Source organism: Plecotus auritus, assembly GCF_963455305.1.
Source record: "Plecotus auritus genome assembly, chromosome: 8".
NCBI lineage: Eukaryota > Metazoa > Chordata > Mammalia > Chiroptera > Vespertilionidae > Plecotus > Plecotus auritus.
In genome coordinates, this window is record NC_137782.1 from 98,620,412 (window position 1) to 98,634,662 (window position 14,251).

General features: G+C 58.1%; 1 protein-coding gene across 2 annotated transcripts; it reads left to right on the plus strand.

The window, feature by feature from the left end:
- Positions 1-144: 144 nt before the first annotated feature.
- On the plus strand, positions 145-13,878 carry OPRL1 (opioid related nociceptin receptor 1). 2 transcript variants are annotated; one of them, XM_080686264.1, is made up of 4 exons: positions 145-438; positions 1,118-1,373; positions 5,936-6,291; positions 6,364-13,878. In XM_080686264.1, exons 2-4 carry the CDS (start codon positions 1,150-1,152, stop codon positions 6,885-6,887), a joined length of 1,104 nt encoding a protein of 367 aa, XP_080542390.1. In that variant the 5' UTR covers positions 145-438; positions 1,118-1,149; the 3' UTR covers positions 6,888-13,878. The 2 variants fall into 2 exon arrangements, with proteins under 2 accessions (XP_080542390.1, XP_080542391.1); XM_080686265.1 differs by lacking the exon at positions 1,118-1,373.
- Positions 13,879-14,251: the final 373 nt, after the last annotated feature.

Consider the following 14,251-nt stretch of genomic DNA (forward strand, 5'->3'; position numbering starts at 1 on the left):
GTCCCATGCCTGTGTGTGTCTCTCTGTGTCCTTGTGTGTGTGTGTCTGTTCCCATGTGCCTGTTCTGAGTCCCCATGTGTCCTTGTGTTTGTCCTTTTGTCTACGTTCCTGTCTGCATCTGTGTCCCTGTGTCTGTGTCTGAGCCTGGCTCTGTCATTCATCTCTAAACGTGTCCCCTGGTCCTTGTATCTGTCCCACCCAGTGAGGGGCCTGGTGACCCCCTTTTCTGCAGCCTCTCCTCCAGCCTGCGCAGCCCCGCCCCCTCAGCGGCAGCCTCTCCCGCCTGCTCCTGTGGCTGTGGCTGCTCTGGCGTCTGCTGAGGAGGAGCAGCTGCCTCTGCTGCAGCCCCAGCCAGACCCCGGCTGCTCGGGCAGGAGCCGCAGCTGCTCGTAGGCCAGGACCAGGTCTTCACGGCCCCAGCTCCCTGGGGGTGCCGAGGTAAGGCCTGCACCACTGGCTGTGGGTGTGGGTGTGGGGTGACCTGCCGCCAGCCAGCTGCGCTCAGGGTGGGGGCGGGCGGAAGCTGTGCTTGTGCCCCCTGTGTCCTTGTCTCAGGTATTCCTGGGCATGTCTGGTCCCTTTTGTGCCTGTGTGCGCAGGAAGGCAGGTTTGGGCATCTGTGTGTGTGTGTGTGTGTGTGTGTGTGTGTGTGTGTGTGTATGTGCGTGTGCGCGCGCGCGTCCCTGTGTCCCTGTGCCTGTGAGCACACGGGGCAGCTGCATGTGCAGGAGTCCCTGTGGGGGAATCATGTCCCGGTGTGTACCTATACCCACACATCCCATGTGGGGTCTGCAGACCAAATGAAACTGTGCATGTGTGTGCACACATGTTCTCTGTGTGTCCCTGTCTGTGCTTCATGTCTGCATATGTGCCTGTGCCCCTGTGTATGCACATTTGTGTGCTTGTGTGTCCCTGTGTTGGCAGGCATGGCTCTGTGCTTTGTGTGTCCCTATGTGTGCACATGTGTGGGCCTGTGTCCCTGTGTGCAAGCATGTACCTCTGGGACTGTGGCTGCCCATGGGGGGACTCACGTGCTTGCTGGGCCATGCACATGGTGCTGGAGGCCTCAGCTGGGTGGGTGTCAGGCGCTGTGGTCACATGTCCCTGTGCCTCCCAGGTACTGAGTGGCTGCGCAGGCAGGGCAGCAGCATGGAGTGCCTGTTCCCCACCCCGCCCGGGGAGGTCTACAGCAATGACCTGCAGGACGGCCTTGTGAGCCCCAACCACAGCCTGCTGCCCCCTGACCTGCTCCTCAATGTCAGCCATGGGGCCTTCCTGCCCCTCGGGCTCAAAGTCACCATCGTGGGGCTGTACTTGGCTGTGTGTGTCGGGGGGCTGCTGGGGAACTGCCTCGTCATGTATGTCATCCTCAGGTAAGCTGGGCCCTGCTGAAGTCCCCGCCTGGTGAACCCCATGCAGCTGCAGGGGAAAGGAGGCAGGCTGTGCTGGGTGGGCCTGGCTGGTGGCTGGTTGTCCTGCCGTGGAGTGGAGTTGGTCCCGACCTGATGCACAGCTCCTCAGGGGTGGGGGTGGGGGGCACTGGGCTGGGGAGAGAGGGAGGCAAGGGACCAGCCTTGGTGTGCCCCAGACAGTGTCCCCCTGACTCCTGACAGATGGTGCTCCCAGTCATGAGGTCTCATGGGCCCTGAGACCCTGAGAGGAGCACTTGCTAGTCCATCCCAGGCTCCTGTTTATGCCTGGCGTTGGGCGGCTCCAGCATCTGTGTGCTCAGAATGAGAAAGCTTGTGGGGCCCAGAGGGGTGGCCAGGCTATGAGGTCCCTACACATCACAGGGACAGTGCCGGGGAAGGTGTGGGGAGACTGTGGGGACCGTGGAGGTACAGTATGGGAGAGTATGGGGACATGTGGGGGGATAACATACAGGACAGGATGGGGACCATATGGGGACAGCATGGGAGGACAGATGTGTGTACACATATGTGAGCACATGCATACACATGTGAGTGTGCATGCATCAGAGTATGTGCCATACACTGTACATGTATGCACACACATAACATGCTAACATGTACACTTGTGCACAAATGTGACTATGTAAATGAATGTACCACTGTTCTATGAATGCTCCATGATGTAGGTGTACATGTGTGTGCACTTATATGTGCAAGTGGGCACATCTATGTGCTAGTATATAGAAACATGTGCAAGTGCTTACATGTATGTCCAAGTGTGCACACATGTACATGTAACTGAGTGTGCAATGCACATGGTGTTATGTTGGTGTGTGTGGTATGCAGGTTCAGACAAGGGAATGGGAGGAATAGCTGCCCTCTTCCCAGTACTGACCACTGTTCCAAGTCTGTCTCTTTAAAAGACGACTTTTTAAGAGCAGTTTTAGGTTCACAGCAAAATTGAGAGGAAGGTACAGAGATTTCTCGCATACTCCCCACTCTACACATGCACAGTCTTCTCCATGGCCAAAGTTCCCACCAGAATAGTACAATTTTTACAATTAATGAACACATTTTGACACATCATCATCACCCAGAGCCCACGGTGTGCACTGGGGTCACCCTCAGGATTGTACGTTCTGTGGGGCTGGACAATGTGTAATGACATGTGCCCACCATCATAGTACCACACAGAGTAGTTTCATGGCCCTAAAATCCTCTGTGCCCCTCTCCCAGCCCTCCCCCCAGCCCTCCCCCCAGCCCCTGGCCACCATGGTCTTTACTGTCTCCACAGTGCTGCCTTTTCCAGATGTCGCACAGCCTTTTAGATTGGCTTCTTCCACTCAATCATGCATTTCAGTTCCTCCCTGTCTCTTCATGGCCTGACAGCTCATTTGTTTATTTTTTACTTATTAATGTGTGTGTGTGTGTGTGTGTGTGTGTGTGTGTGAGAGAGAGAGAGAGAGAGAGAGAGAGAGAGAGAGAGAGAGAGAGAGGGAGAGAGAGAGGGAGAGACATGGACTTGTTGCTCCACCTATTAATGCACTCATTGGTTGATTCCTGTATGTGCCCTGACTGGGGATCGAACTTGCAGCCTTGGTGTATTGGCTGATGCTCTAACTAGCTGAGCTATCTGGCCAGGGCAGCTATTCCTTTTTAGTGCTGAATAACATTCCACTGTCTGATGAACCACAGTTTATTTATCCATCCACTCACTGAAGTACTTCTTAGTTGCTTCCAAGTTTTGACAATTCTGAATAAAATGATAATAAACATTCATGTGCAGGTTTTGTGTAGACACCAGCTTTCAAATCCTTTGGGTAAACACCAGGGAGCGTGACTGCTGGGTCCCACACGTCTGTTCAGTTTGTAAGAGACACCAAGCTGCCTTCCAAAGTGGCTGCACCAGCTGCATTCCCACCAGCAGTGAAGAAGAGTTCCCGCTGCTCCACGTCCTCGCCAGCACTTGGTGTCAGTGCTCTGGATTTTGGCCGTTCTGATAGGTGTGCAGTGGAATCTCATTGTTTAATTTCCATTTCCCTGATGACCTAGGACTTGGAGCATCTTTTAATTTGCTTTTTCACTGTGTATGTCGTCTTTGGTGAGGTTCTAGCAAGGTGTCTGGCCCATTCATTACTCAGTTGTGCGTATTCTGATGGCTGAGTATTGGTTCTTTGTGTTCTGGATAACAGCCCTGTACCTCGTGTGTCTTTGGCACATTATCTCTCCTGTCCGTGGCTGCTCTTCTCAATCCCTTGGCCCTCTCTGCTGCTTACTGGCTCTGTGGTCTTCAGAAGGCCACTTAAATCCTGTGAGCCTGTGTGTCCTCCTGCATAGAGGGGGCAACAAAAATAGCACTTTTGGAAACTTAAATATGATAAAATCAATGTGAAGAGCTTGGCACAGGACTTTGCCTTCATCACTGTTATGCAGTGGCTATTTGGTCATGAAGGCTTCAGTGCTTATTCTCAATCCCTCATTAAGAGGCAAGAGTAAACCTCATATTCCCTTGTGGAGGTGGAATTAACATGGAACACTCTCACCTCTGCTGTTGGCACAACCAACACCATCACTACCTCTACCTCCATCTTCACCTCCACCTCCATCACCAAATCCACCTCCATCACCGCCTCAACCTCTGTCACTGCCTCCACCTCCATACCACTTCCATACCACCTCCACCGCCACCTTGACCTCCACCTCCACCTCCATCTCCACCTCCACCTCCACTTCCACCTCCATCACCACCTCCACCTCCATCACCACCTTCACCTCCATCAACACCTCCATCATCACCTCCACCTCAACCTCCACCTCCATCACCATCACCACTTCCACCTCCACCTCCATCACCACCTTCACCTCCATCAACACCTCCATCACTACCTCCATCTCCATCACCACCTTCACCTCCATCACCACCACCACCTCCATCACAACCTCCACCTCCACCTCCATCACCACCTCCACCTCCATCACCACTTCCACCTCCATCACCATCCCCACATTCATCACCACCTCCACCTCCATCACCACCTTCACTTCCACCTCTGCCTCCATCACCACCTCTGCCTCCACCACCACCTCCACCTCCATCACCATCCCCACCTCCATCTCCACCTCCACCTCCACCTCCATCACCACCTCCACCTCCATCACCACCTCCACCTCCATCACCACCTCCACCTCCATCACCACCTCCACCTTCATCACCACCTCCACCTCCATCACCACCTTCACCTCCATCTCCACCTCCACCTCCACCTACATCACCACCTCTGCCTCCATCACCATCCCCACCTCCATCACCATCCCCACCTCCATCACCATCCCCACCTCCATCTCCACCTCCACCTCCACCTCCAGCACCACCTCCACCTCCATCACCATCTCCACCTCCATTACCACCTCCACCTCCATTACCACCTCCACCTCCATCACCACCTCCACCTCCATCACCACCTCTGCCTCCATCACCACCTCCACATCAATCACCATCTTCACCTCCACCTCCACCTCTATCACTGTCCCCACCTTCATCACCACCTCCACTTCCATCACCGTCCCCACCTCCATCACCATCTCTTTCCATCACCACCTTCACCTCCACCTCTGCCTCCATCACCACCTCCACCTCCACCTACATCACGATCTTCACCTCCATCTCCACCTCCACCTCCATCACCACCTCTGCCTCCCCGCTCCACTACTACCCCCATCTTTGCCTCCATCACCACCTCTTCCTCCATCATCACCTCCACCTCCACCTCCATCACCATCTCTATCTCCATCATCACCTCCAGCTCCACCTCCACCTCCACTTCTACCTCCATCACCACCTCCACCTCCATCACCACCTTCACCTCTATCACCACCTCCACCTCCATCACCACCTCCACCTCCGCCCCCACTGCCATTGTTGCCTCCATCTCTACTCCACCTCCGCCCCCACCTCCACCGCTGCCTCCACCTCCACGGTTACCTCCATCACCATGACCTCCACCACCACTGTCACAACTATTACTTCATTCAACAAATATTTCTGAAACACCCAGTTTCCCTAGCCCTATTCCAGTAGCTTGGATACCATCAGAGCTCATTAGCATCCCTCCCATCACAGTTGCTATTTCCTGTCTTGATGGCTGGACGACAATGTGGTCTGGGAGGCTGGAGAACTCTGGCAGCTACAGGAACAGGATTTCATCCACAAAGGGTCTTGGGGGAAACTCCAAGGGAGGAGGCAAGGCTCTTTTGCTCACAATCCTACCTCTTCACTCCATGCAATGTCAGGTGTGCTCTGCTACCCTCACACCCACTTTTCCCAAGCAGACCTGTCCTAGGTGTGGAACTCTCTTGTGTGCCAGGAGGACTTGAAGCTTATTACACTGTTTGCTCCAGGCTCAGTGCCCAGGAGCCTGCGTTTAACAAGGGCCTCAGAGTGGGTGCCCTCCTGGTGGCTTTGCTCCCAGGTCTAGCCAGTGGCCAAATGAAGCTGTCCTTTCCCCTCCCGGTGCCCCCTGCAGACACACCAAGATGAAGACAGCTACCAACATTTACATCTTCAACCTGGCCCTGGCAGACACCTTGGTGTTGCTGACACTGCCCTTCCAGGGCACAGACGTGCTCCTGGGTTTCTGGCCATTCGGGAATGCCCTGTGCAAGATAGTTATTGCCATCGACTATTACAACATGTTCACCAGCACCTTCACGCTGACTGCCATGAGTGTGGATCGTTATGTAGCCATTTGCCACCCCATCCGTGCCCTCGATGTCCGGACGTCCAGCAAGGCCCAGGCTGTCAATGTGGCCATCTGGGCCCTGGCCTCTGTCGTCGGCATCCCAGTGGCCATCATGGGCTCGGCACAGGTCGAGGATGAAGGTCAGTCGGGTGGTCCCTCCTCCCCAGGGCCATGTTCCCTGGCTACATCTGACACTGCTTCTCTCCCTGCAGAGATCGAGTGTCTGGTGGAGATCCCCAACCCTCAGGACTACTGGGGCCCCCTGTTTGCTGTCTGCATCTTCCTCTTCTCCTTCATCATCCCCGTGCTCATCATCTCTATCTGCTACAGCCTCATGATCCGGCGGCTGCGGGGTGTCCGCCTGCTCTCAGGCTCCCGAGAGAAGGACCGGAACCTACGGCGCATCACACGGCTGGTGCTGGTGGTGGTGGCGGTGTTCGTGGGCTGCTGGACGCCTGTCCAGGTCTTCGTGCTGGTCCAAGGACTGGGAGTCCAGCCGGGCAGTGAAACGGCGGTGGCCATCCTACGTTTCTGCACAGCCCTCGGCTATGTCAACAGCTGCCTCAACCCCATCCTCTACGCCTTCCTAGACGAGAACTTCAAGGCCTGCTTCCGCAAGTTCTGCTGCACGTCTGCACTGCGCCGGGAGGGGCCGGGGTCTGACCGTGTGCGCAGCACGGCCAAGGATGTGGCCCTCGCCCGCAAGACCTCAGAGACGGTGCCAAGGCCTGCATGACTAGGCGTGGACCTGCCCATGGTGCCCGTCAGCCCGCAGAGCCCGTCAACACCCAACACGGAGCTCACCCAGGTTACTGCTCTCTAGGCTGATGAACAACCTGACCCCTGAGCATAACCAGACTCTGGGAGCTTCCCTATGACCCCAAGGGCCTGGTGACATCATGGGACCCATTGCTTAGGGCTGCCCCGTGGCCTCAGTCACACTAACCCACTCCTCCGGGGTGGGGGAAGGATGCAAAAGAACTCACCAGTGAGTGAGCCTGGCCAGAGCGCACGGACACACCCACGATCCATAGGACTCCATGCCTCTTCTCTGCTGCACCCGCGGGCTCTAGCAGGCACACCTAGAGGCGGAACAGCAGTGTGTGCAGCCTGAGGGCCCTGTGCTGTGTGTGGTCTCCGTGAGGGCAGTGGGACTGGCCCAGAGCTGGGAGCTACTGACATGGACTTGCCCGAGAGTCACTGGTGCCGCCTCCGGGTCCCCCACGTCCATGTCCCTCCAGCCCTCAAGGAGCCTTTCCCTCCAGACACTCCGTGAACTAATGCGCTGCAACCGCGGGGCCACGTGTGCAGAGCTGGCTTGGGCTGCGGGGTGGGGCGGGGCCACCGCAGGCTGCTCTGTTCATCATTCGTGAAGCGGCCCTGTGTACCTGGTCTTGATTGCTTGATGCTGAGGGCCCCCGCCTGGGGCCCTGTGCCCTCCTGGGGCTCTCTCCCTCACAGTCTCTCCTTTGCTTGAAATCAGAGGTCCCCAGCTGTGCTGCTGGCAGGACCCTGTGCCCTCCTTAGGTCTGGGTGGCCTTGAAAGGGATGGGTTTTGCTCTGCACTAGCAGTGACTGACCCATTGCTTCATTTCCAAGCCTCCAGGTGTCTGTGGGGGAGGCCTGAACATCTGGTGCCAAACCAGAGGGTAGTTTCACCTTTGGAACTGGTGAGAGGTGGGACTTGGCAGGGCCAGCTTGAGTGATGCTGTGAGAACCATCTGGGCTGTGGGGCGCCGGTGGGAGTGGCTCCCTAGTGTGGTCACCAGAGAAGCCCCACCCCCGCCCCAGCCTGCAGATGGAAGCTGGAGCTTGGTGACTTTGCAAATAGCCCTGCACGTTGACAAGATGATTTTGCCTCCCCCTGTGAGCTGAGTCGCAGCCTTGGGCCAGGTGACTTAAGCACCTGGGAAGCAAGGACCTGCTGGCCGGCTAGGTGCCCTGGCCCTTAGGCCTGAGCCCGGGGGCTCTGAGGACCAGCCTCCACAGGGCGCCTTCTTGCTGAGACAGAGACTCGTGAACGTGTGCCTGTGCCCCCTGTGCCCATGTACTTATGCATGTGCCAAGCGAGCCCTGCCTGCGACCCACCTGAGCCTCCCCTGCTCCTCCCCCCAGGCGCACTCCTCCTGGTGGCCTTTCTGACTCCTGCAGGGTGGGCTGTTGGGGTAACTTCTCTGGGATTAGCATGTGTGGTCCTCCCACCCGCTCTGAGCTCCTCATCGGCCTCCCCCGCTCCGCTCCAATGTCGAGAAGGGGTGCGACTAGTTCATGTGTTGGGGCTAGTTCATGTGTTTTATTCAGCACAAATAGTTTCTCCGTAAACAGCAGCCTGCATCTCTCTCTCCTGCAGTGGGAGGTTCCCTGTGGATCCAGTGTGTGTGGGGTGGGCTCCTCCCACATGGGTGTGGCTTCTCAGCACCCCAGCCCTGCTCTCCTTCCTGGAGCAGCTCTGAGGGATGTGAGGGTGACCATGAGCTGAAGTGCTTGGTCAAGGCCAACGGGCCAAGGTGCGGTTTTATACAAGTTTCAATGACCAGCACTTTGCTGTTAAAACAAAAATTTAGCATCAAGGGAAAGTGTGGGAGGAACGGGCAGTTAGGCAAAGGCACTAGGGAGTGGTGCGTCCCGTGCAGGTGGCCTTCCCACCACACAGGCTGCGGCTGCGTGTCCAGGCGTCTCCACGGAGACCGCACTGACTGGCAGGGAGCAGTGGGCCAGGCAGGCGTGAGGGGTGGGCAGTTCCAGGGGACCTCCAAAGTGGGCCATCTCCCCCAGCTCTCCAGGGCTGAGCCCTGTCTGCACTCCTGGCCCCACCTCCATCCCTGATCCCCCAGGCCCCACCCACCCCTACCTCCCTCCACATTCAACCCCAACTACTGCCCCACCTTCAATCCTTGTCCCACCCCCTTCCCCATTATAGTTCTGATCTCCCCACATTCACCTCCATCTCAGGCCCCACCCCCTAGCCCCCCAAACCCCCTGTCCCCAGGCTGCAGCCCCAGCCCCTGGTTTGGTTTCTGGGCTCCTCTAAGCTCCCCTTTCTCACCTGAGCCCAAAAAGGCTGAACCTCCCCTGTGGGGCTCTGGTAGTGGCCCAGCTCTGGGAAGGTGTCACTTGGGTTGGACCTCAGGGAGCTGTGGACTGCCCCCCCCACCCCCCCAGCCCTCCCCGCTTTGAGTGTTGGCCTTAAGGCTGCTGTGGCCCTAGGACGTGTTTTCAGGGGTGAGCTGGATGTTTCTGGCTGGCCAGGGTCTGGGCAATGGCTGTGGTATTTGGGGACCAGAAGGGGAGGGCCGGCTTCTCCCTGGGACCAGGAGCCCAGAGCATGGGAACCCTACCTGTCCGTGCCTTTGCCCATCTCAGGGGGTCACCATGGAGGTGGGAGACCAGCATCCGTGGGGGGATGGCATTCTCCTCCTGGGCCCGCAATGCCCTGGGGTAGGGTTCTGGAGAGGGTTTACCTGCCCCTGCATCTTGGCTGGCCCATGGCTCCCAGGTCCTGAGGTCTCCCTGCTGTTGGGTGTGGGGTGGGGCGGGGGCTGTGTGCCTTGGTTGTGACGGACCACCTGGCCCCTGTCCTGGGGACATGCTCTCCTGTGGATCTGGGGCAGGTCCAGAGCCCCCGAGGGAGAGGCTGGCAGGCACTGCTCTGCCTGCTGTGGCTGGAGGGCAGCTGGGGCGGGAGGGGTGGCTCACTCCTGCTTTGCTGCCTTTGTCTATTCACTCCCCATCTGTGTCTCACACTGATTCTGTCCTTCACCTCACACCTGCTCTCTTGGGGTCTCGAGGCCTCCCCTCCAGGAACTGGGGGGGGGGGGACGGGGCACAGGATGTGCGAATCATGCTGCTGCCTCAGGTGTGACTGTGACACAAGAGGGAGCGGGCAGAGAGTGGGTGCCAGCCCGCGGTGGCCAGCTTAGTGCTGTGCTTCTAGTGGAGAGAATGGGGCCCTTCCCGGCCCCCTCGATAGCTGGCCCTGGGGATCCTCACCATCGTGATGCCCACGCAGCCCTGGGAGGGCATCTGGACTGGAGCTTCTGGAAGCTGCTCTCAGGTTCCGACCCAAAGGCGCCAAGGCAGGCCCCCCTGGGAGGCTCGCAGCTGTGTCAGGCAGTGCCACAAAGCATCTCACCGTTTTTGGTTTCACAGGCATAACAGTGAGGGTGCGCTCTACCGGAGTCTGTCAGTGTGCAAGAGCAATGTCCAATGAGCAATGCCCAGACCTCAGTGACAAACACTGCAGGACCCAAACCCTCAGCTCCCTGTCCAGCCTTCAGGGAACCGCCTCGTTTGCTGGTGGAGGGTCTTGCCTCGACCAACCAACCAACCATGATGGAAACCAGCGCGCAGAGCAAGCTCGCTGCCAGGAGGCTGCGCACAGCAGTGTTCCTGCGCAGGAGGGACCGTGTTGTTTCAGGCTGAGAGAGGGTGTGGGCCTGAGCTCTTTGGGGCTCAGACATGCCAGGACCATGTGACCCAGGAAGCTGGAGTACGAGTTAGGTGAGGAGTCAATCCTGCACCCTGGGGCCACCTCAGAGGATGGCAAATAGTGGGTCCTGAGAACCAGCTGGACAGACTGCCGGGAGCTGTGTGTCATGAGGACCGAAAGCAACCTGCGCACCCGAGGGAGAAGACCTATAGGGAGGTGTTGGGTGACTCAGAGTCAGGCTGTGTCACAGCCTGGTCTTCAGGAACCACCCCCTCCCACCGGGGAGATGCTCTGAGCAGCCAAGATGCTGTGTCCCCACCTGACCCAGTGCTGCCAAGGCCCCAGGCCACACCTAGGAGGAGAGGGCCAGATGCCAGCTTGTCTAAATGGCCAATGCCCCCTCTGGACTATGGGGCCCAAAGGTCCTGGCCGAAGGGTCCAAAGTCCTAGAGCAGGACACAAGGGGCCACAGGCTGTTGCTGGGAGGGCTCCAAGGTGCATGGCCGTGGCATGAGGAGCTCGGGGGCTGGCGCCACAGTGGGAGCGGAGGGAGCATGGGGCACCTGAGAGTGCGTTTTGTGGCCTCAGTTTGAAGTGCATGATGGTTGCTGACAGAGGGAGGCACCCTCAGCCTGGGGACCTCACCCCGGACCCTGCTGCACCCCGGCCTCCCAGGAGAGCTGCCCTGGGTCCCGCCCTGGCTCTGTGCCTGCGGCCCCTCAGCTGGTCTGTGTAACGCAGCCTGGTGTTGTCCCACTGTGCGCCAGGCCCAGGCTGTGCTGGGGTCTCACCTCTGTCCAAGGCTTATGAGAGGGGTGCTTTTGCTATCACCTGGCAGCTGTTGGGAGAGGGGTGGGGTGGGCTCTGCTTTGAGTCCTGGTGGTGGCTCTGTCTGAGGGACTGAGGGAGACAGAGAAGTGAGTGATGACCGTGGTCCAGGAACCCATGTATCCTGGCCCCTTTCATTATCCTGTGAGACATGCCTCCTGGAGCCCTGGCTGGGGTCTGGGACCCCCCTGTGGGCAACGCATGCTCAGTGGTGGGGGTTCGGAAGGGAGGGCCTGGCACCCAGTGGAAGGAGCTTTCCGCAGGAGAGGAAGACCTGGCAGAAGCAGGTTTCAGTCTTGGGGTTGCCATAGCAATGCAGGCCTCCCACACAGATGTGGGCGTGGTGTCCTGCCTGGGCTGCTGTGTGTGGAAGCCACAGGGCATCTCAGGGCTGGTGCTGACGCAGGTGAGGCATGTGGCCTGGTCAGAGCTCCACTGCCTTGCCAGTCTCTATCAAGGTCCAAAATGCTGTCTGCACAGGGGGTGGGAGGGCCTTGGCCTGGCCTCCTGGTGGGTCCTGCAGTGTCTGTGGGGACAGTCCCGTGTCCTGGGGCCCGTGGCCACCATTGCTTTTGGTGCCTGGAGAAGGACAGAGGTTTGAATCTAGACTGGCACCCCCCCCCCCCAATTTTGGCCTCAGTGTGTCATCAAGCTGTGACATCAGCCGGGAACAGAGAGGTGGGCCCGCAGCCTGGGGCGCCGCCTGCACCGTGAGCTCCTCTGTACAAATGCGGAGTCAGCAGTGCTGGCACCGGTGAGGGGTCAGGCGCCAGGTGGGTCTAGGCCACCTTGGGAAGGTCCAATGCAGTCCGGTCAATTTGGGAGGCCCTGATGGGAGATCCTGGTCCACAGGGGCTGTGGTACCAGGAAGTGGTCACTGGCTGGAAATAAGCCTGTGTTGCACAGGCAGCGCCTCAGGGCCCCTCTTTCAGGAGGCCCTGTGGGTCAGCTCTGTCCAGCAGGAGTAGCCCTTGCCCCAGGGCGGAGAGGTAGCAGGGTCCCCTCCCTGCCTCCTACCTCCTGCTTCCACCTCACGGTTCTGCGCAACACAGCCCAAGCCTGACCCCCAGTGGCCAGTTCTGAGCACTGCGGTAGGGGGCCGGAAAGTTGGCCCAGCAAGCGACTGGGGGGCTGTCTGTGACCCAGCCCAGGCCTAGCGCCCCTTCCTGAACACACCCAAAGGAGCTCTGTGTCGTGGTTTGTGGCCTCTGAGGGTTCAGGGACAAGTGGGTCTCTGCGCCTAAGGAGGAGTGTTCTGGATTTGATGTTTGTAACTCTGGAGGCTTGTCTGTGACAGGCCCACCCCAATGGGAGTCAGGGGAAGGTGGTCTCTGAGCTGTGCCTCTGGGGTGAGTAGTGGGGCGGGGAGGTGAGGAACAGGGGAGGGAGGGAGAGAGGCTGCTGGGAGAACTGTGAGCGTGTTTGGGAGGGGTGAGGCCTGAAGGCAGGAGGCCGCACTGGGAGGGGCTGCAGTGGGACTCTAGTTGGGGGGTGGGGCGGGGCTCAGAGCGCTTTGGACAGAGGAGCAACGTGGCCACATTTGTATATTTGAGCAGTCATTCTGGCTGCTGGTTGGAAGGTGGACAGAGGCACCGAGGCTGCAGGAGGGGGTCAGTGGGGCCTGGAGGCAGGGACCCAACCTGGTGGGGGAGGGCACTAGCAGAGTACGTGGGGACAGCTGGAACTTGGGGGGGAGTTGGAGAGCAATTATGGATGCCAGCCGTCCTGAGGCAGAAGGTGGTGGGAGCCTGGGTTGGCATCGCAGCTGCCGGCTGATGTGGTGATGGGGGTCTGTGGGCGGGCTCAATAGGTCTCAAGGCCTCAGACTAACCTGGACCCCTGGGAAGGCCTCCGTCATCTCCCTGACCAGTGAGGCAGGCAGTGTGGGGTCAAACCCCACACCGCGAAATAGCAGAGGAGAGGGTCCGGAGCCTTTTGAGTATGGAGAGGTGCTGGGCAGTGGCCGCTGCCTGGAGACCAGGGAACACGGATGAGGTTGGAGCTGAGGCAGCCACAGGGGTGAGGCCTGAGGAGCTTTGGAGACCTGAGAGCTGTCATCCTGGAGGGGAAGCTTCTGGGCCGGGCACACACATGTGTGTCTAGTGTGTGCATGCATACATGCAGGCATGCTGTGTGGATGCCTGTGTCTGTGCGCACCTGTGCATGTGTGCTGGGCTGCTCCTCTCCTTCAGGCCATTCTTGGCAGCCAGAGCGAGTGTCCTAACACCCAGGAGGGTCATGTCATTTCTCTCTTGAAAAGTCTTAAAAACAACTCATTTCAATACGGATGAATGAAATGACGTGGTCACCGCTGGGGTTGATTCAAGGTGACCCTGTGGCTGTGGGCGAGAGCAGACAGCCAGGGTAGCCAGCGCCATCTTCGCTGGGCCCAGGGATGCCCATGGTGCCTGGGCTCTCTTTACCTATGTGTATGTTAGAAGTTCTGTCAGAATAAATTGCAAAAGACTTTGCATGTAAAAAAAACAACAACTCGGTGTCCTGTTGGCTTGCCCTTCCAGATTTCCTGTCTTTCATTATTTTTGAACTATTTTAATGCTCTATAATTGCAGAAAATGGATAGTAAATTCTTCATAGAAATGCAAATCAATTTTGTCCAGTGGAAAGCAGTTGATGACTGCTCTTTGGGTCTCAACTAGTTCTGCATCTACTGACAAATAGTTTTGGGGTTCCTGGTTGCCTGCGTGTTTCGGGCGGTCCCATTCCCCTGTGACCTGGGTTGTGACAGTCACTGCTTTCGTCATTAATGAGTGCTGTGGGTTGAACTGTATCCCCAAAAAGACATGTTGAAGTCCTAACCCAGGACCTGTCGTGGGACCTTGCTT